This window comes from Gopherus flavomarginatus, chromosome 23 (genome assembly GCF_025201925.1).
Source record: "Gopherus flavomarginatus isolate rGopFla2 chromosome 23, rGopFla2.mat.asm, whole genome shotgun sequence".
Classification (NCBI taxonomy): Eukaryota; Metazoa; Chordata; order Testudines; family Testudinidae; genus Gopherus; species Gopherus flavomarginatus.
Genome location: NC_066639.1, coordinates 16,323,173 through 16,343,444, shown reverse-complemented (window position 1 = coordinate 16,343,444; position 20,272 = coordinate 16,323,173). Strand labels below are relative to the sequence as shown.

Below are 20,272 nucleotides of genomic sequence, written 5' to 3'. Positions count from 1 at the left end.
GGGCTTGGCAGTTTAGCCCTCCTCAGTTCCCCGCCTGCCTGTTTCCAGTAGGCAGCCATTTTTGTGGGTCCTACACAGTCAAGGCGCTAGGTCGCGTGCACAGCCGCGCCATCTACTGGCATTGCCGTTGCGCACTGAGGGCACAGAGCTGTCGTCACGCTAACCACACGCACATGAATGAGTCTGTTAGTTGGGGGGGGTTAACTCTGAAACCTAATGATGGCTGTTAGTAAACCCTTTCTTGCCAGCATTGGGGGGACCCAGAGGAGTGGGGGATACAGGGGCCCTGTGCTTAATTCCAGTATTATAAGACCCCCCCCCCGGCAGATTCTGAACCCTGACGTTGAGTCAAAAATCGGGCACAAGAAATCACATTTAATCCAGATGCTTGGCAAAAGCCTCCCTGTCCCATTCGCAGGCCCCACCCAGGGCAGGATGGAAGCCAGCGCCCCCTAGAGGGGACAGGGCCCTGCCCCATTGCCTGCGCCCCTAAGAGGGGACAGACCCCGTCCTGTTGCACCGTCGCTCCTCGTACAAGCCCCTCCACCCTGTCCAGCGACACCCCGTACAGACACAGCTCGTCCTTCACGTCAAAGACCCGGAATCGGGCGTCGTGCCGGTACCGCAGCCCGGCGGCCAGCGCCAGGAAGCCGAAGTAGACGTCGTCCAGCGGGAAGACGGGGAGGCGCTCGGAGGCCGTGGCCAGGGCCGGGACGCTGGCGCTGGGCATAAGGAACCCACTCCCTGAGGGAAGTCGGGGTACATGTCCTGGGGGAACAGGGCGGAGGAGACGCGATATTTCGTGGTTCTCATCACGGCCGAATGCTTGTGGATGTAGCCGTGGTGCAGCTGGGGCCCAGATGTCCTCGCCAGAGCCGGGGAGAGAACCCAGGAGTCCTGGCTCACAGCCCCCCCTGCTCTAACCACCAGCCCCCACTCCCCGCCCAGAGCCGGGGAGAGAACCCAGGGAGAGAACCCAGGCAGGGCCGGCTTTAGGAAGTGTGGGGCCCAATTCGAACAGTTTCTATGGGGCCCCGGCAGGGATGACTACAAAAACAACCCATGTAAAAAAACACGTGGGGCTTGTACTCACCAGGCAGCGCTCCGAGTCTTCGGCGGCGGGTCCTTCACTCGCTCCAGGTCTTTGCGGCCCAGACCCGGAGCGGGGGAAAGACCCGCCGCCGAAGTGCCCCCGGAGACCCGAAGTGTCGCCAGGTGAGTAAAAATTTGAAAGGCGCCTCTAGCCGGGGCAGGGATTCTCACGGGGCCCGGTACGGGGAAATTGGTGGAATAGGCCTAAAGCCGGCCCCCAACCCAGGCGTGAGAACCTCAGCTCGGAAAAGAGGCGGTGAAGGGGGGGTAGGAGAGAGCTCGATAAACTCGTGGTGCGTGCGGAGAAAGTGGATGAGGAAATGTGGTTTACACAAGGACTAAGGGGTCACCCAATGCAGCTAAGAGGCGGCAGGTTTCAAACAAACCCAAGGACGTATTTCCTCACCCGCCGCCTTGTTAACCTGTGGAACTCCTCGCTGGGGGAGGTTGCGAAGGCCAAGACTAGAACAGGGGTCAAAGAAGTTCACGGAGGATGGGTCTGCCAGTGATGATTAGCCAGGGGGATGGGCTCTGGGAGGGAGTTGGGGTTTGGGGTCTGGGTGGGGCAGGAGGAGGGGGTGAGGGGGACGGGCTCTGGGAGGGAGTTGGGTTTTGGGGTCCGGGTGGGGCAGGAGGAGGAGGTATGGGGCCAGGCTCTGGGAGGGAGACACCCCAGACTCCTCTTCTTCTGGTTCCCCCACGCAGCCTGCCAGCCTCCAGCCACCCCCCTTCCGACACCCCCTCTTCCATTGGTCTCCCTTCCCCGGGCCAGAGGTGTCACCTAGTCCCCCCCCCCCATCCTGGGTCTCTGCTTACACCCGTGCAAACAGCCGGGCAGCTTCACCTGCCCCAGGGCCTCGGCAAAACCACCCCCCCAATTCCCACCCCCTAAGTGTTGGTGCAGCACATGGGGAAACTGAGGCACGCCCCGTATTCGTCTAGGACAGTCAGACTCACAAGCAACATAAGGTGCTAAAACCCAACTGCGGCACCGACGGGGAGGGGGAGTTTGGGGTGCAGACAGGCAGCCCCCGGCTGGGGCCAGAAAGGAGGACCCCCCCCTGCCCCCCCAGCAGCAGCCAGCTCCAGGGGAGGGCCCCCCCTTTCCCCTTGGCACCACACATGTGGCCTCCTCCCCGGCCGTGCCCCTCACCGTAGCCTCTCGCCCTTCACATCGGCGTCTGCCGCGCATGGCTCAAGGTTCGTCCGGGTGGGTTTGGCCCGGACTGCGAGGCCCGGGGGGAGGAAAGACTGGGCTGGGGGCAGCGTCGGGGGACGGGACGTTTGCAGAGTCGGAGAAAAGGCTCCGGCGTCCTGCTCCCGTTTCAGAAAACCGAACCCGGAGGCCGGCGCCCGAGAACAGCGGCGATGGTGGGGGGGGGCGGTGTTTGGCTTGTAGCAACGGGCTCGGTTCTCCGGGAGAAGCGACCGCCCAGCGAGTGCCTCAGCCCCACAGCCAAGGGTCTCAGCCGCGGTCCAGAATGGGGCCCTTGGGGCACGGCTGGGCTGCGATATCCCCATCTGGACTCCTGGACTGGACGCGGGGGGGCTGGGAGCCAGGACTCCTGGGTTCTCTCCCCGGCTCGGGGGGGTGGAGGGGACTGGGAGCCAGGACTCCTGGGTTCTCTCCCCAGCTTGCGGGGGTGGGGGGGACTGGGAGTCCGGACTCCTGGGTTCTCCCCTCGGCTCTGGGAGGGGAGTGGGGGCTGGTGGTCAGAGCAGGGGGGCTGGGAGCCAGGACTCCTGGGTTCTCTCCCTGGCTCTGGGAGGGGAGTGGGGGCTGTTGGGTCAGAGCAGGGGGGCTGGGAGCCAGGACTCCTGGGTTCTCTCCCCGGCTCTGGGAGGGGAGTGGGGGCTGGTGGGTCAGAGCAGGAGGGCTGGGAGCCAGGACTCCTGGGTTCTCTCCCTGGCTCTGGGACGGGAGTGGGAGCTGGTGGTTAGAGGAGGGGGGCTGGGAGCCAGGACTACTGGGTTCTCTCCCTGGCTCTGGGAGGAGAGTGGGGGCTGGTGGTTACAGCAGGGGGGGGCTGGGAGCCCGGACTCCTGGGTTCTCTCCCTGGCTCTGGGATGGGAGTGGGGGCTGGTGGTTAGAGCAGGGGAGCCTGGGAGCCAGGACTCCTGGGTTCTCTCCCTGGCTCTGGGAGGAGAGTGGGGGCTGGTGGTTACAGCAGGGGGGGCTGGGAGCCCGGACTTCTGGGTTCTCTCCCTGGCTCTGGGATGGGAGTGGGGGCTGGTGGTTACAGCAGGGGGGGCTGGGAGCCCGGACTCCTGGGTTCTCTCCCCAGCTCTGGGAGGAGAGTGGGGGCTGGTGGTTACAGCAGTGGGGGCTGGGAGCCAGGACTCCTGGGTTCTCTCCCTGGCTCTGGGAGGGGAGTGGGGGCTGGTGGTTAGAGCAGGGGTGGCTGGGAGCCCGGACGCCTGGGTTCTCTGCCCAGATGGTGGGGGACAGCGTGGGCAGGGAGTCTAGTTGCCAGGTCCGAGTTACATGTTCACTCCTGCCCCAGTGTTTGTTCGACACTCCCCAGGCTGGTTTCCGCCTGCCTTCGCTTCACTGCCAGCCAAGCCCCGGGGGCAGCGGAGATGAAGCGCTGGGGCACCCGGATCCTGCTGACTGGGGGGTTATTTTGGCTCTTTCACACCATGAAGCTCAAGCAGAGAGAGACCCTGCAGGCCGACCCCGGCCCTGGCCCCGGCTCGGTGGAGCTGCCCGATGGGACCATCACCTTCCGCTTGGATTCTGCCGCCTTCTGGGCCGAGTTCCCCCAGCTGCAGAGCTACCGGTGCCGGGAGCTGGTCCCAGGAGACGGGATTTGCACCGGGCCCCCGGGGCCGCCCCTGCTGCTCCTGGCTGTGAAATCCCACCCAGCGTCCAGCGCCAGACGGGCCACCGCCCGCCGCACGTGGGCCCGGCCTGGAGTTCTGGGGGGCTACCGGGTCCGAGCCGTCTTTCTCGTGGGGGTGTCCCCCGAGCCCCGGCACATGGCCCTGCTGGAGGAGGAGAGCGAGGAGTTTGGGGACGTGGTGCTGTGGGATTTCACCGAGAGCCACCACAACCTGTCGCTCAAGGAGCGGTGCTTTCTGCGCTGGGTGGGGGCGCGCTGCGGGCAGGCGGATTTCATCTTCAAAGGTGAGCCCGGACGCCTGGGTCCTCACCCCGGCTTTGGGAGGGGAGTGGGGGCTGGTGGGTGAGACCAGAGAGAATGGGAACCAGGACTCCTGGGTTCTCTCCCCAGCTCTGGGAGGGCAGTGGGGGCTGGTGGGTTAGAGCAGGGTGGGCTGGGAGCCAGGACTCCTGGGTTCTCTCCCCAGCTCTGGGAGGGCAGTGGGGGCTGGTGGGTTAGAGCAGGGGGGATGGGAGCCAGGACTCCTGGGTTCTCTCCGCAGCTCTGGGAAGGGAATGAGGGCTGGTGGGTTAGAGCGGGGAGGGAAGGCTGGGAGTCCGGACTCCTGGGTTCTCTCCCCGGCTCTGGCGAGGCCATCTGGCCCCCAGCTGCACCCTCCTCAGTGTCTCTTCCCTCCTCTAGGGGACGACGACGAGTTTGTGAACCCCCCCGCCCTGGTGTCCTACCTGCGCCAGACGCCCAACGCCTCCCACGTCATCCACGGCAACATCCAGCGCCATGCAGCCGTGATGAGAACCACGAAATATCGCGTCTCCTCCGCCCTGTTCCCCCAGGCCAAATACCCTGACTTCCCCTCCGGGGGCGGGTTCCTTATGCCCAGCGCCAGCGTCCCAGCCCTGGCCACGGCCTCCGAGCGTATCCCTGTCTTCCCGCTGGACGACGTCTACTTCGGCTTCCTGGTGCTGGCCTCCGGGCTGCGGTACCGGCATGATGCCCGATTCCGGGTGTACGGCATGAAGGACGAGCTGTGTCTGTACGGGGAGGCCTTCGTGGTGCACGGGGTGTCGCTGGACAGGGTGGAGGAGGTGTGGAGGGGGTTGTACGAGGAGCGACGGTGCAGTGTGACGGGGCCTGTCCTCTCTTAGAGGTGCAGGAATGGGGCAGGGGCCTGTCCTGTCTAGGCGGTGCCGGCTCCCACCCGGAGTCAGGCAGGGGCTGGATGGCTCGGGGGCGGGGGGAAATGGGGCACAGGGCCTTTCTCTTTAGGAGGTGTCAGTAACATGGGAGTGGCTGGGTGGCGGCACAGAGACACATGGGAACAGGGGTGGGGGTGTCTGAGTGGGGGTGGACGGACACACATGAGCTGGGTGCAAAGACACAGGGGGGTGCAGGAACACATGGGGACGGGGCAGATGTGCCTGACTGATTGGGAGAGGCTATAGGCAGCCAGGGTCTGCCTGGGGGAGGCTCCCTAACAATCTCCCTCCACCAGCCCCCCAAAAACCTGTTTCAGGCTTTTCCCCCACCCAAAACCCTCCGAGTTCACACCCAGACTTCTTCCCAGCATTTTACTACCCTCCCGCTCAGCCCCTCCGTGACCCCGACTCCCCCCAGCCTGTGTGGGGCAGCCGAGGGGCGCGGAGATCATGGATCCGTGTTGTAGTTTCGAGGAATTCTTACTCCCAGCTCTGCATTCATACGCCCCGTAAGGAATCGATTTGGCAAAAAAAGCATTTCCTGCCTCCTTTCTGTTGGCTGTTTTGTTACCGACACACTTGCTGATGGAGATTTTGCAATAACTGAAACGGGCGTGATTCGATCGTGTTATTTCTGACACACAAAAGGTGCAGGATTTGGAACTAGGCTGCGCGGAATCGTTCCTTTTTTGCATACACAATTCCCCAGGGAGTAATTGGGGCATTTGCGTTTTCTTCCCTGAATATAGCACCGTCCGTTGGTTTTTGTCCAATTTCAGGCTGGCGGCTACACCCCAGTTCTATCCAGACCCCTCTGTGTTTTAGCTCTGTCCTCCACAGTGGCTTGGCAACACCCCTGTGAGGGGTTGGGTCACAGAAACCCCCTTGGTAACGGCCCCCCTGATGTGCTGAGACACCCCTGAACCCCTTCTCCCTGCCAGCCTGGGTCTCCAGTACCCTGCCTGGTCTGAGCCAGACACACCGGCCTGCTACAACCCAGCCCCAGGTCTGACCCACGTCCCCCACAAGCTGCGGCCTCAGCAACTGCTCCTATCTCCAGCCCCCAGACCCCCAGCTCCCAATGGGGTCCGAACCCCAAATCAATCTGTTTTACTCTGTATAAAGCTTGCACAGGGGAATGTGACTTTTGGCCCCAGGAAGCGAGACAAAGGCCCCAGCCCAGACCCTGCACCCCAACTCCCCCCTAGACCCTGTTCCCTAGACCCTGTTCCCCACTCCCCCTCCTCCTGCCCCAGCCCAGATCCCCCTCACCCCAACTCTCTCCCAGAGCCCAACCCTCCCCCTCCTCCTGCCCCAGTCTAGACCCTGCACCCCAACTCCCTCCCAGAGCCAGGCCACTCATCCTCTCCTACACCCCAACCCCCTTCCACAGCCCAGACCCCCCACCCCAACTATCTCCCAGAGCCCAACCCTCCCCCTCCTCCTGGCCCAGTCCAGACCCTGCACCCCAACTCCCTCCGAGAGCCCGACCACTCACCCTCTCCTACACCCCAACTCCCTTCCACAGCCCAGACCCCCCACCCCAACTCTCTCCCAGAGTGTGTCCCCCACAACCCCTCCTCCTGCCCCAGCCCAGACCCTGCACCCCAACTCCCTCCCAGAGCCCACCCCCCAGGAGTCCTATAGGCTGTGTACTTTGTAAAAGTCGGTTGTAAAATGGCAAGATAAGAGTGAACTTTGGAGCAGCTCTCTGAAGCTGAGACTTTTTCCCAACACCAGATGCCCCAGCGGGGAACAGACCAGGCATTGCGGATCGGCCGCTAATTACTCGATAGCGGCTCAGGCTGGAGGTAAGGATTTCGGACGTTCTGGCCCCGTTGCTGAAATCTCCTCCTTTGTGGGCTCAGACAAGAACAGGCTCCCATGGATCAATCTCTGCCCGGGCGGAGGGGTTGTGTTCCCACTGATTTCTTCCGCAAGCCGCCGGGAGGGGAGCAGCGACGTGACCCCTGCTTTGGGCTCTGAGAAGGCCGAGTGTCGGGGCGCGGGGAAAGTCAACGCCGGGCCGGACCCTGCCCAGATACGGCGTCTCCGTCGCTTGCCAGGAGTTCACTGAAAACTTTGTTCAACATTTTCCTGCGCGCGTTTGCCAGGGGACACCAGAGACCTGACCCTGGAGCCTCGTGTAACAAGGCAAAATGTTGGGCACACTGAGGGGAGTTACTGTGTTTGAGGGAACCGCAGGACGCCTGGGTTCTCTTGGCTGGTGGGTTAGAGCAGTGGGGCTGTGAGCCAGGACTCCTGGGTTCTCTCCACAGCTCTGGGAGAGGAGTGGGGGCTGGTGGGTTAGAGCAGGGGGGCTGGGAGCCAGGACTCCTGGGTTCTCTCCCCGGCTCTGGGAGGAGAGTGGGAGCTGGTGGGTCAGAGCAGTGGGGGCTGGGAGCCAGGACTCCTGGGTTCTCTCCCCAGCTCTGGGAGGAGAGTGGGAGCTGGTGGGTCAGAGCAGTGGGGGCTGGGAGCCAGGACTCCTGGGTTCTCTCCCCGGCTCTGGGAGGGAAGTGGGAGCTGGTGGGTCAGAGCAGGGGGGCTGGGAGCCAGGACTCCTGGGTTCTCTCCTCGGCTCTGAGAGGGGAGTGGGGGCCGGTGGTTTAGAGCAGGGTGGGCTGGCAGCCAAGATGCCTGGGTTCCATATTCAGCCCTCCCCCAGTGTTTGTACAACACACCATGAGCTAGTTTCCGACTGTTGTTTTGGGTTTTTTTGGTTTCACTTTTGGTTGATCCCTGAAGGGAGCAGAGATGAAGCCCAGGGGTAGCTGGAGGTTTCTGATCGGGGGAGTGGTGGTGATGGGACCAGTGGCGGGTGGTTTTTGGTTCTTTTACACCGTGGTCATCGAGGTGACAAAGACCCCGCAGCGGACCCCCAGCCCTGGCTCGGTGGAACTACCCGATGGGACCTTCACCTTCCGCTTGGATTACGCTGCTTTCCAGGCTGAGTTCCCCCAGCTGCAGAGCTACCGGTGCCGGGAGGTGATCCCAGGGGACGGGGTTTGCACCGGGCCCCCGGGGCCGCCCCTGCTGCTCCTGGCCGTGAAATCCCACCCAGCGTCCAGCGCCAGACGGGCCACCGCCCGCCGCACGTGGGCCCGGCCTGGAGTCCTGGGGGGCTACCGGGTCCGAGCCGTCTTCCTCATGGGGGTGTCCCCTGAGCCCCGGCACATGGCCCTGCTGGAGGAGGAGAGCGAGGAGTTTGGGGATGTGGTCCTGTGGGATTTCACCGAGAGCCACCACAACCTGTCGCTCAAGGAGCGGTGCTTTCTGCGCTGGGTGGGGGCGCGCTGCGGGCAGGCGGATTTCATCTTCAAAGGTGAGCCCGGACGCCTGGGTCCTCGCCCTGGCTCTGGGAGGGGAGTGGGGGCTGGTGGGCTGGAGTAGTGGGGGCTGGAATCCAGGACTCCTGGGTTCTCTCCCCATCTCTGAGAGGGGAGTGGCGGCTGGTGGGTTAGAACAGAGGGGCTGGGAGCCAGGACTCCTGGGTTCTTTCCCTGGCTCTGGGGAGGCCGCCTAGCCCCCAGCTGCACCCTCCTAAGCATCTTTTCCCTCTTCCAGGTGTGATACAGCATGGCCAGAGGGCAGCAGGAGAGGATTAGAAGGGAGCCTTATTCCCTGTAAAGAGAAGAAAATTTGCAATAGGTTAACTAGGACACCTGAAGGCAATTAAAGCATCTGCAATCAGTCACCTGATAGAAACCCCTGTTTCAATCAGACAGCGTGGAAGTCAGAACAGAGAGGATTTGTGTTGGAGCAGAGAACAGTTTGGAGATGTCGGAGCAGAGAGGATTGGTGCTGGAGCAGAGAACAATTTGGAGGAGTCGGAGCAGAGAGGATTGGTGTTGGAGCGGAGAGGATTGGTGTTGGAGCAGAGAACAGTTTGGAGGAGTAGGAGCAGAGAGGATTGGTGTCGGAGCAGAGAACAATTTGGAGGAGTTGGAGCAGAGAGGATTGGTGTCGGAGCAGAGAACAATTTGGAGGAGTTGGAGCAGAGAGGATTGGTGTTGGAGCAGAGAACAGTTTGGAGGTGTTGGAGCAGAGAGGATTGGTGTCGGAGCAGAGAACAATTTGGAGGAGTTGGAGCAGAGAGGATTGGTGCTGGAGCAGAGAACAGTTTGGAGCAGTCGGAGCGGAGAGGATTGGTGTCGGAGCGGAGAACAGTTTGGAGCAGTCGGAGCGGAGAGGATTGGTGTTGGAGCAGAGAGGATTGGTGTCGGAGCGGAGAACAGTTTGGAGGTGTCGGAGCGGAGAGGATTGGTGTTGGAGCAGAGAACAATTTGGAGGAGTTGGAGCAGAGAGGATTGGTGCTGGAGCAGAGAACAGTTTGGAGGTGTTGGAGCAGAGAGGATTGGTATTGGAGCGGAGAACAGTTTGGAGGTGTCGGAGCGGAGAGGATTGGTGTTGGAGCAGAGAACAATTTGGAGCAGTCGGAGCGGAGAGGATTGGTGTTGGAGCAGAGAGGATTGGTGTCGGAGCGGAGAACAGTTTGGAGGTGTCGGAGCAGAGAGGATTGGTGTCGGAGCGGAGAACGTTTTGGAGCAGTCGGAGCGGAGAGGATTGGTGTTGGAACAGAGAGGATTGGTGTCGGAGCGGAGAACAGTTTGGAGGTGTCGGAGCGGAGAGGATTGGTGTTGGAGCAGAGAACAATTTGGAGCAGTCGGAGCGGAGAGGATTGGTGTTGGAGCAGAGAGGATTGGTGTCGGAGCGGAGAACAGTTTGGAGGTGTCGGAGCAGAGAGGATTGGTGTTGGAGCAGAGAACAATTTGGAGCAGTCGGAGCGGAGAGGATTGGTGTTGGAGCAGAGAGGATTGGTGTCGGAGCGGAGAACAGTTTGGAGGTGTCGGAGCAGAGAGGATTGGTGTCGGAGCAGAGAACAATTTGGAGCAGTCGGAGCGGAGAGGATTGGTGTCGGAGCGGAGAACAGTTTGGAGCAGTCGGAGCGGAGAGGATTGGTGTTGGAGCAGAGAGGATTGGTGTCGGAGCAGAGAACAGTTTGGAGGAGTCGGAGCAGAGAGGATTGGTGCTGGAGCAGAGAGGATTGGTGTTGGAGCAGAGAACAGTTTGGAGGAGTTGGAGCAGAGAGGATTGGTGTCGGAGCGGAGAACAGTTTGGAGCAGTCGGAGCGGAGAGGATTGGTGTTGGAGCAGAGAGGATTGGTGTCGGAGCGGAGAACAGTTTGGAGGTGTCGGAGCGGAGAGGATTGGTGTTGGAGCAGAGAACAATTTGGAGCAGTCGGAGCGGAGAGGATTGGTGTTGGAGCAGAGAGGATTGGTGTCGGAGCGGAGAACAGTTTGGAGGTGTCGGAGCAGAGAGGATTGGTGTCGGAGCGGAGAACGTTTTGGAGCAGTCGGAGCGGAGAGGATTGGTGTTGGAGCAGAGAGGATTGGTGTCGGAGCAGAGAACAGTTTGGAGGAGTCGGAGCAGAGAGGATTGGTGTTGGAGCAGAGAACAATTTGGAGCAGTCGGAGCGGAGAGGATTGGTGTTGGAGCAGAAAGGATTGGTGTCGGAGCAGAGAACAATTTGGAGCAGTCGGAGCGGAGAGGATTGGTGTCGGAGCGGAGAACAGTTTGGAGCAGTCGGAGCGGAGAGGATTGGTGTTGGAGCAGAGAGGATTGGTGTCGGAGCGGAGAACAGTTTGGAGGAGTCGGAGCAGAGAGGATTGGTGTCGGAGCAGAGAACAATTTGGAGCAGTCGGAGCGGAGAGGATTGGTGTTGGAGCAGAGAGGATTGGTGTCGGAGCGGAGAACAGTTTGGAGGTGTCGGAGCGGAGAGGATTGGTGTTGGAGCAGAGAACAATTTGGAGCAGTCGGAGCGGAGAGGATTGGTGTTGGAGCAGAGAGGATTGGTGCTGGAGCAGAGAACAATTTGGAGGAGTCGGAGCAGAGAGGATTGGTGTTGGAGCAGAGAACAATTTGGAGGAGTCGGAGCAGAGAGGATTGGTGTCGGAGCAGAGAGGATTGGTGTTGGAGCGGAGAGAATTGGTGTTGGAGCAGAGAACAGTTTGGAGGTGTTGGAGCAGAGAGGATTGGTGTTGGAGCAGAGAACAATTTGGAGGAGTTGGAGCAGAGAGGATTGGTGCTGGAGCAGAGAACAGTTTGGAGGAGTCGGAGCAGAGAGGATTGGTGTCGGAGCAGAGAACAATTTGGAGCAGTCGGAGCGGAGAGGATTGGTGTCAGAGCGGAGAACAGTTTGGAGCAGTCAGAGCGGAGAGGATTGGTGTTGGAGCAGAGAGGATTGGTGTCGGAGCGGAGAACAGTTTGGAGGTGTCGGAGCGGAGAGGATTGGTGTTGGAGCAGAGAACAATTTGGAGCAGTCGGAGCGGAGAGGATTGGTGTTGGAGCAGAGAGGATTGGTGTCGGAGCGGAGAACAGTTTGGAGGTGTCGGAGCAGAGAGGATTGGTGTCGGAGCGGAGAACAGTTTGGAGGTGTCGGAGCAGAGAGGATTGGTGTTGGAGCAGAGAACAATTTGGAGGAGTCGGAGCAGAGAGGATTGGTGTTGGAGCGGAGAGGATTGGTGTTGGAGCAGAGAACAGTTTGGAGGTGTTGGAGCAGAGAGGATTGGTGCTGGAGCAGAGAACAGTTTGGAGGAGTCGGAGCAGAGAGAATTGGTGTTGGAGCAGAGGACAGTTTGGAGGTGTCGGAGCAGAGAGGATTGGTGTTGGAGCAGAGGACAGTTTGGAGGTGTCGGAGCGGAGAGAATTGGTGTCGGAGCAGAGAACAGTTTGGAGGTGTCGGAGCGGAGAGAATTGGTGTTGGAGCAGAGAACAGTTTGGAGCAGTCGGAGCGGAGAGGATTGGTGTTGGAGCACAGAACAGTTTGGAGGGAAGCAGAGGACAGTTTGGAGAAGTGCTGCGGTGGGCTGAGAAGTCCTAGACCCAGCTAAAGGGGCACCTGGCTTGTGCGGAGGGAGGGCAGGAGAGGGAAGTAGCCCAGGGGAAGGAAGTGTCAGGTCAAGTGGTTCACCACTATCCTCAGGGCCCCTGGGCTGGGACTTGGAGCAGAGGGTGGGTCCAGGTCCCTCCCTCTCCACGCCCCTCCTCTGAGACACTAGTGGGGCAGTTAACATTGCACTGCAGGGGCAAGAAATGGCGCCCTGACCCCCCCCCAAAAGAGAAAGCGCGAGACCCTGCATAATAGTGCCTGCAATTTGCCACACAGGGGACGATGACATGTTTGTGAACCCCCCCGCCCTGGTGGCCTACCTGGACCAGACGCCCAACGCCTCCCACGTCATCCACGGCAACATCCAGCGCCATGCAGCCGTGATGAGAACCAAGAAATATCGCATCTCCTCCACCCTGTTCCCCCAGGCCAAATACCCCGACTTCCCCTCCGGGGGCGGGTTCCTTATGCCCAGCGCCAGCGTCCCGGCCCTGGCCGCGGCCTCCGAGCGCCTCCCCGTCTTCCCGCTGGACGACGTCTACTTCGGCTTCCTGGCGCTGGCCGCCGGGCTGCGGTACCGGCACGACGTCCGATTCCGGGTCTTTGGCATGAAGGATGAGCTGTGTCTGTACGGGGATGCCTTCGTGGTGCACGGGGTGTCGCTGGACAGGGTGGAGGAGGTGTGGAGGGGGTTGTATAAGGAGCAACGGTGCAATGTGACGGGGCCTCTCCCCTCTTAGGGGTGCAGGGAATGGGGCAGGGGCCTGTCCCCTCTAGAGGACACCTGCCACAGGGGAGGGAGTGGCTGAATGTGACGCTCTGTACCTCGGGGGTGCTGGGTGTCCCCCCACGTTCATGGTTGTGAAATGATTGTGTGGTATCCAATGCAAAGTTTGTCGTGGCGAGTGTGTTCGGCAGGCTGATGATACGCTGAACATTGTGGCTACGGTCATGTTATCATTGTTACCAAAAGGTTATAATTCCCTGTATATACCAGCGAGGTTCATCTCACGCGCTGGTTCCGTTCCGCGGTCAGCGCGTAAAGCGAAAACCGCGTAGAGTCAAAATCACCCTGAGTGCAATGGCGGGCGGAATCGCCCGCACTACAGGAACAGTATTAAAGTTGCTATTTTTCTCTTTTTTGTTTTGTTTTTGCCGACTGTGGAAATCTGAAATCGTGCGTGTTAAACGTAACAGTGGTTCGTAGACTATCCGGGTTGGAAGGGACCTTAGGAGGGATCTAGTCCAACCCTCTGCTCAAAGCAGGGCCAGTCCCCAGACAGATTTTTTGCCCCAGATCGCTAAATGGCCCCCTGAAGGATTGAACTCACAACCCTGGGTTTATATTTAAATTTTTTTAAAAAACTCGGCTAGATGGGAAAACGAAAAGCCCATGTTTCAAATATTAGTACTGTGCTCTGTGAACTCCTGTATTTTCCTTCCTCGGATGTGCCCATTCAGTGACAGTTTTGTACGTTACTTTTCCCCCATCTCAGCACTTCCCCATCCCGTTCCGACAGGGACCAGCCCAGGTCCCGATTTAGATTGTAGCAAAACCTGGCTTTTCTCAGAAGGGGGCGGTTGCAAAGTTTTGCAACGTCGTGTCTTTTCATTTTCCTAGGGCCCCCTCTTCCCACTTCCATTCCCCTTCTTCAGGCATGGAGGGGGGGAGCCTGCTTTTACCACCAATATTTATATCAGGGGACAGCGCGTGTGTCTATTTTTTTTGGTAGGCTGTTTTCGATGTTTCCGATGTTTTATTCTGTTCCTGTGCTGGCTGTTTCTGATGTTTTATTCTGTTCCTGTGCTGGCTGCTCGCCACCCTGCAAGGGGTTTGCGCAGGGCTGCGTAGCTTCCTTGGATTCTTTTAACGTTGTCTTTGTTGCTGTTCCTGGCCCCGGCAATTTTGTAGTGGCCCGTTTTAACCGCTTCGCAGCCAGGGTTAGAGTTTGCAATATTTTACATTTTAAGGCGACAGTCTCTGCCCTCACCTTACACGGGACAGTCCATGTTTCTTCCCCGTTATGTTTTTTTGGGGGGTGATTTGCGGGGAGGGGTTAAGCTTGTGGTTTTCTGTCATTCAGATGGCAGTTCCCGCCGTGGACAGCTCACTTCCTCACCAGACCAGTGGTCGGGGTCAGCGATGTCGTCAGACGGCACCGGCATGGTGCCCTGCTCTGCTCGGGGTTGATATCAGTCAGCAACATGTGTTTTCCCTCTGGGCGCTGCCCTGGCTCTGCAGCTTGCTGACCCGGTGGTGTTCGAGCGAACCGCCCAATGACCACCCACTCCGTTAAGGGACGAAGGCACCTGGCCAGGGGTATCATCAAACAAAGTACAGGAATGGTCCCCCGTGGACTCTACAGGACTTACGACTAATATGTGCCCCCCACAATGGAGCAGATCAGTCAGAGGCAGGATCTGCCGCTGGCCCCTAGGCCGGACAAAGACATCCGCTGAGGGATGCATTCTTATACGCTGGCACAAACAGGTTTTGTATCAGTGACTGCAGTGAGGTGCAACCCTTCTATGCAGGCAGGGTGGAAGGACATGTGGGGGTGCAGGAACACATGGGGACTGGGGCAGATGTGCCTGCCTGAATGGCAGATGCTAAGGGCAGCCAGGGTCTGCCTGGGGGAGGCTCCCTAACAATCCCTCCCCGCCCGCCCCTGCCCCCAAAAATCTGTTCCAGACTTTCCCCCACCCATACCCCAAAACCCTCCAAGTTCACATCCCTCCCCCTCAGCCCTTCCGTGACCCCGACTCCCCCCAGCCTGTGTGGGGCACCCGAGGGGTGCGGAGAACGTGGATCCGTGTTGTAGTTTCGAGGAATTCTTACTCCCAGCTCCGCATTCATACGCCCCATAAGGAATCGTTTTGTCAAAAAAAGCATTTCCTGCCTCCTTTCTGTTGGCTGTATTGTTACCGACACACTTGCTGACGGGGATTTTGCAATAACTGAAACGGGCGCGATTCGATCGTGTTATTTCTGACACACAAAAGGTGCAGGATTTGAAACCAGACTGCGCAGAATCGTTCCTTTTGGGGGGGCGCAGAATTCCCCCAGGCAGTAATTGGGACATTCGGGTTTTCTTCCCTGAATATAGCAAGGTCCGTTAGTGGTGTCCGGGGTCCAGGAAGATTCAGGGCTGGGGGCCTGGCACCACCAGTGTTTGGAACCAGGTCTCTCCCCCCGGATCCTGCGTAGCACCTCCCTGCGCGCCTGCCCCGGGCTCTTCCTGTGCCCGGTTGTGGCTGTGTCGTGGGGAGCAGTGCCAGAGCATTGCCCCACTTCTCCAGGAGTCCCCCGGCACTGCCCCCCACAAAGCAGGGCAGGACTCTGTGGGAGCCTCCTCTCTGGGAGCAGGCTGTCTCCAGGGCAAGAAGCTCACACGGCTTCACCGTCCTGGGTCTGACACTGGAGCATCCACCATCCCCTGCCCCTCGGTGCCCAAGCGGGGTCCTGGGGGGGAAAACAGAAGGTTTATTAGCCGACAGGAACACAGTCCAGAACAGAGCTTGTAGGTACAGAAAACAGGACCCCCTCAGCTGGGTCCAATTTCGGGGGTGGGCAGAGAGGCCAGAGCCCCGCCTGGCCCCCCTCCATTTCCCCTGCCAGCTGTAAAGCGAAACTCCCCAGCCCCTCCTCTGCTTTTCTCTCTCCTGGGCCAGGAGGCCACCTGATCTCTTTGCCCTTCAGCTGGCACCTTTGCAAGGGAGGGGCCCAGGCCAGCAGTTGCCAGGACACAAGGCGTTGGCCATTCGCTCTGCAGACACCATCACACCTGCCTAGGGGTCTGCACCAACCACAGCCCCGTATCCCACCACCTAGATACTTAAGAACTGCATAGGGGAAACTGAGGCACCCACACAGTATTCAGAGGAAACATTAAGAACATTCCCACTTCGTCACAGGGGCGCACAGGATGCAGGCTGAATTCATCTCCAAAGGTGAGCCTGGATGCCTGGGTCCTCTCCCCAGCTGGCGGAGGGGAATGGGGTCGGGTGGGTTAGAGCAGGGTGTGCTGGGAGCCAGGACTCCTGGGTTCTCTCCCTGGCTCTGGGAGGGGTGGCTGGTGGGTAAGAGCAGGGGGGGCTGGGAGCCAGGACTCCTGGGTTCTCTCCCTGGCTCTGGGAGGGGAGTGGGGGCTGGTGGGTTAGAGCAGGGGGGGCTGGGAGCCAGGACTCCTGGGTTCTCTCCCTGGCTCTGGGAGGGGACTGGGGGCTGGTGGGCTAGAGCAGTGGGGGCTGGAAGCCAGGACTCCTGGGTTCCATATTCAATCCTCCACCAGTGTTTGTATGACACACCGTGGGCTAGTTTCCAATGGGATTTTTTTTTTCTTCTCCACTTTTGGCCGAGCCCCAAGGGGAGCGGAGATGAAGCCCTGGGACGCCGGGATCCTGATTCGGATCCTGCTCCTGCTCCTCCTGATCGGCGGGTTTTTTTGGCTGTTTCCCGCCGTGAGGATCCGACTGGGGCAGACCCCACAGGGCATCCCCGGCCCCAGCCCCGGCTCGGTGGAGCAGCCCGAAGAGACCTTCACCATCCGCTTGGATTACGCCGCCTTCCGGGCCGAGTTCTCCCAGCTGCAGAGCTACCGGTGCCGGGAGCTGGTCCCAGGGGACGGGGTTTGCACCGGGCCCCCGGGGCCGCCCCTGCTGCTCCTGGCTGTGAAATACCACCCAGCGTCCAGCGCCAGACGGGCCACCGCCCGCCACATGTGGGCCCGGCCCGGGGTGCTGGAGGGCTACCGGGTCCAAGCCATCTTCCTCATGGGGGTGTCCCCTGAGCCCCAGCACATGGCCCTGCTGGAGGAGGAGAGTGAGGAGTTTGGGGATGTGGCCCTGTGGGATATCGGCGAGAGCCACCACAACCTGTCGCTCAAGGAGCGGTGCTTACTGTGCTGGGTGGGGGCGCGCTGCGGGCAGGCGGATTTCATCTTCAAAGGTGAGCCCGGACGCCTGGGTCCTCATCCCGGCTCTGGGAGGGGAGTGGGGGCTGATGGGTGAGAGCAGGGGGGGCTGGGAGCCAGGACTCCTGGGTTCTCTCCCTGGCTCTGGGGAGGACATTCAGTCCCGAGCTGCACCCCCTCAGCATCTTTTTTTTCTCCCCCAGGGGACGACGAGGAGTTTGTGAACCCCCCCGCCCTGGTGGCCTACCTGCGCCAGACACCCAACGCCTCCCACGTCATCCACAGCAACATCCAGCGCCATGCAGCCGTGATGAGAACCACGAAATATCGCGTCTCCTCCGCCCTGTTCCCCCAGGCCAAATACCCCGACTTCCCCTCCGGGGGCGGGTTCCTTATGCCCAGCGCCAGCGTCCTGGGCATGGCCACGGCCTCCGAGCGCATCCCCGTCTTCCCACTGGACAACGTTTACTTCGGCTTCCTGGCGCTGGCTGTGGTACCGGCACGACGCCCAATTCCGGGTGTACGGCATGAAGGACGAGCTGTGTCTGTATGGGGGGGCCTGCGTGGTGCATGGGGTGTCACTGGGCAGGGTGGAGGAGGTGTGGAGGGGGTTGTACGAGGAGCGACGGTGCAATGTGACGGGGCCTCTCCCCTCTTAGAGGTGCAGGAATGGGGCAGGGGCCTGTCCCCTCTAGGGGGTGCCGACCACCGGGGAGTGGCAGGGTGAGTCTGATGCTCTGTACTTCGGGGGAACTCCCAGCACCCCCGCGTTCATGGTTGTAAAATGATTGGGTGGTATCCAATGCAGAGTTTGTCACGGCAGGTATCTTCGGCAGGCTCCTGATGCACTCAGCGTGGTGGTTACAGGGATGTTATAGAAAGGTTCTAGGTTATAATTTCATGTATATAATTACGAGCCTGAACGTGTGTCCTCGAGGCTTGAAGCAAGCCCAGGCAGAAACTCGCCGAGAGCAGAGGAGCAGTTCACACCTCATCAGGGCGTGGATGGGAGAAACCCAGCCCAGCCTCACGGGGATAAAAGACGCCGGCCTAGGCAGCAAGAAAATAATCTGTTACACTCTAGAGCAGGGGTGGGCAAACTTTTCGGCCCGAGGGCCACATCGGGGTTCGAAACGGGTATGAGGGGCCGGGTAGGGAAGGCTGTGCCTCCCCAAACAGCCTGGCCCCTGCCCCCTTTCTGCCCCCTCTCACTTCCTGCCCCCCCTGAGGACCCTCAACCCATCCAACCCCCCCTGTTCCTTGTCTCCTGACTGTTCCTTCCCGGGAGCCCTACTCCCTATCCAACCCACCTGCTCCTTGTCCCCTGACCGCCCCGCTCCCGGGATTCCCCCGGGACCCCACCCCCTATCCAACCCACCTGCTCCTTGTCCCCTGACCACCCCGTCCTGGGATCCCCCAGGACCCACCCCCTATCCAACTCCCCACTCCCTGTCCTCTGGAGCCAGGAATATAAACTATAACTCTGAGGTCCTATTGTAACTGTGCCAAGGGTGGGCCGTTAATGGCGGCTTAGGATCTTGATGGCTCCCATGGACCAGGACAATTCCCTGTAAATGGCTTCCTGTGGGGTCAGGCCGGGAAGAATGGAGGCCTGGGTGGGGGGGTCTCCCAGGACATGTGACCATGTCATCCGGGACTGGAATCCATCTTAAAACTGGGGCTTTGCCATTGAGAAGGATGGGGGGGGACCCAGAGGGATTCCTGTCTGGTGCCAAAGCTATAGAAGGGGGTGGAACAGAAGAAAGGGGGCGGCCGTCATCCGAAATCCCCAAGCTCCCATCTGAGCTGGAACAAGGGCTGTGCCAGGGGAGAGGACTGGGCCCAGACTAGAAAGGAGGTGATTGGCACATCTCTGAGGGGGAGATGTCCCTGTAATCAGTTTCTTACTGTATCAAGCTCAGACTCGCATGGTTTTGTGTTGTTTTGCTGGGTGACTTCATTCGGTCTGTTGTTACTTGACACCACTTAAATCCTCCCTTTTATACTTCATAAAATCACTTTTGTTTGTTAATAAACCCGAAGGGATGAATTTGTGGGGGAGCAAACAGCTGCATCTCTCGCTATCAGCGTTATAGGGGGTGGACAATTTGTGTTTCCCCTGTATAAGCTTTATACAGGGTAAAATGGATTGATTTGGGGTTCGGACCCCGTTGGGAGCTGGGGGGTCTGGGTGCTGGATCCAGGCGACCTGCTAAGCAGTTTTGGGTTAATGTCTGCAGTGTTGGGGGGCATGGATTAGACCTTGGTCTGGCTTGCAATAGGCTAGCGCAAGGGTCCCCAGCGCAGTGCCCGCGGGCGCCATGGCACCCGCCAAGGCGTCTAAGTGCATCCGCGCACCGGCTGGCTGATGTGCATCTGCCGAAACGCTGCCCAGATTTCGGCAGCGCCGCCTCTGGCTGACGCTGCTTGTGGGTGGCATTTCGGTGGACGCTTGTCCACCGCCCCAGTCCTCCATGGTGCCCGCCGGGTGGAAAAGGTTGGGGACCCACTGGGCTAGCATGTCTGGCTCTCTCCTTGCTGTTTGAACCCGCCCGGGTCAGAGACACCAAAGAGGGCAGGAGGCTGTTTCTGGGCGAGAGCCCCTCCCGCACTGCGCCCTGGTGAGATCGGCTGGAGAGCCCGGGTGCCAGGAGTTCACGGTGGTGACGGGGTTGTGTCGGGGGTACGTCAGGGTTAAGTAAACCCATACTTCGGAGCAGGCACCGCTCAATAGCTAAAGTTGCCAACTTTTTCCCTCCACTTCTGCGTGTCAAGGACAGATCAGCACAGCGGCTGCATGAGGAATGTGGTTGTCTGAAGGATCCTCTTTCTGTGACGACGGGGAGCAAGACCCCCCTCTTCCTTTCCCAGAGACATAACCGTACTCGGGGTCCTGGACCCTTCCCTCCCTCCCTCCCCTGGGAACGGCTGATTCAGAGGAACTTGTGGCTACAATTACTGAAAAGAAATGTACCAGCCAAGGAAAAAAATGTCTGTATAAGATGCTTAATGCTATAAAAGGGGCGGGTTTAATTATATTCCGTACGTAGCTATTACTATTCCTGCCATGGGCGTTCACATGATCAAAGGAGAGTTTTTGGGGGGGCGGTGTAGTGAGTGTGGGTATTTACATAGTCACTGTCACTAAAAAGCGGGCGATGTAATTATCCGCCGGGGGCTTGCTCGGCAATTGGGTCGAGGGGAACCATAAAGAAACCCATCAACTCAACTCCGCGTGTTCGTCTTCCACTGGCTGGCGTCACGAAGAGGATCCCAGGGGTGAGCCGTGCCTGATTGAGTTGGGGGTTGGTTGATTGAGTTGGGGGATGATTGAGT

The 20,272-nt window shown here is 59.8% G+C and overlaps 2 protein-coding genes, 2 long non-coding RNA genes and 1 pseudogene across 4 annotated transcripts; 4 read left to right on the top strand and 1 right to left on the bottom strand.

Annotated features, from left to right (window-relative positions):
• The first annotated feature begins 3,672 nt into the window (after window positions 1–3,672).
• Window positions 3,673–5,118, top strand: LOC127039568 (N-acetyllactosaminide beta-1,3-N-acetylglucosaminyltransferase 4-like). The gene is made up of 2 exons (XM_050933321.1): window positions 3,673–4,219; window positions 4,617–5,118. Exons 1-2 carry the CDS (start codon window positions 3,673–3,675, stop codon window positions 5,078–5,080), a joined length of 1,011 nt encoding a protein of 336 aa, XP_050789278.1. The 3' UTR covers window positions 5,081–5,118.
• On the bottom strand, window positions 4,608–12,436 carry LOC127039638 (uncharacterized). Its single transcript, XR_007771249.1, has 2 exons — window positions 12,344–12,436; window positions 4,608–4,660 (listed from the first exon to the last, which is right to left on the bottom strand). It is a non-coding gene; the product is annotated as an uncharacterized LOC127039638 (long non-coding RNA).
• LOC127039601 (N-acetyllactosaminide beta-1,3-N-acetylglucosaminyltransferase 4-like) lies at window positions 7,746–13,163 on the top strand. Its single transcript, XM_050933382.1, has 2 exons — window positions 7,746–8,456; window positions 12,300–13,163. Exons 1-2 carry the CDS (start codon window positions 7,889–7,891, stop codon window positions 12,761–12,763), a joined length of 1,032 nt encoding a protein of 343 aa, XP_050789339.1. The 5' UTR covers window positions 7,746–7,888; the 3' UTR covers window positions 12,764–13,163.
• On the top strand, window positions 9,095–11,728 carry LOC127039643 (uncharacterized). The gene is made up of 4 exons (XR_007771255.1): window positions 9,095–9,167; window positions 9,978–10,113; window positions 11,149–11,169; window positions 11,682–11,728. It is a non-coding gene; the product is annotated as an uncharacterized LOC127039643 (long non-coding RNA).
• A 3,237-nt stretch (window positions 13,164–16,400) lies between the features above and the next one.
• LOC127039567 (N-acetyllactosaminide beta-1,3-N-acetylglucosaminyltransferase 4-like) lies at window positions 16,401–18,304 on the top strand (annotated as a pseudogene).
• The last annotated feature ends 1,968 nt before the right edge of the window (window positions 18,305–20,272 follow it).

Bases quoted from the DNA above. Each gene is read 5' to 3' on its own strand.
- LOC127039568 (XM_050933321.1), top strand. From the start codon at position 3,673: ATGAAGCGCTGGGGCACCCGGATCCTGCTGACTGGGGGGTTATTTTGG. The intron at 4,220-4,616 runs GTGAGCCCGGAC...TCCCTCCTCTAG, and splicing joins GGCGGATTTCATCTTCAAAG to GGGACGACGACGAGTTTGTG.
- LOC127039601 (XM_050933382.1), top strand. From the start codon at position 7,889: ATGAAGCCCAGGGGTAGCTGGAGGTTTCTGATCGGGGGAGTGGTGGTG. The intron at 8,457-12,299 runs GTGAGCCCGGAC...TTTGCCACACAG, and splicing joins GGCGGATTTCATCTTCAAAG to GGGACGATGACATGTTTGTG.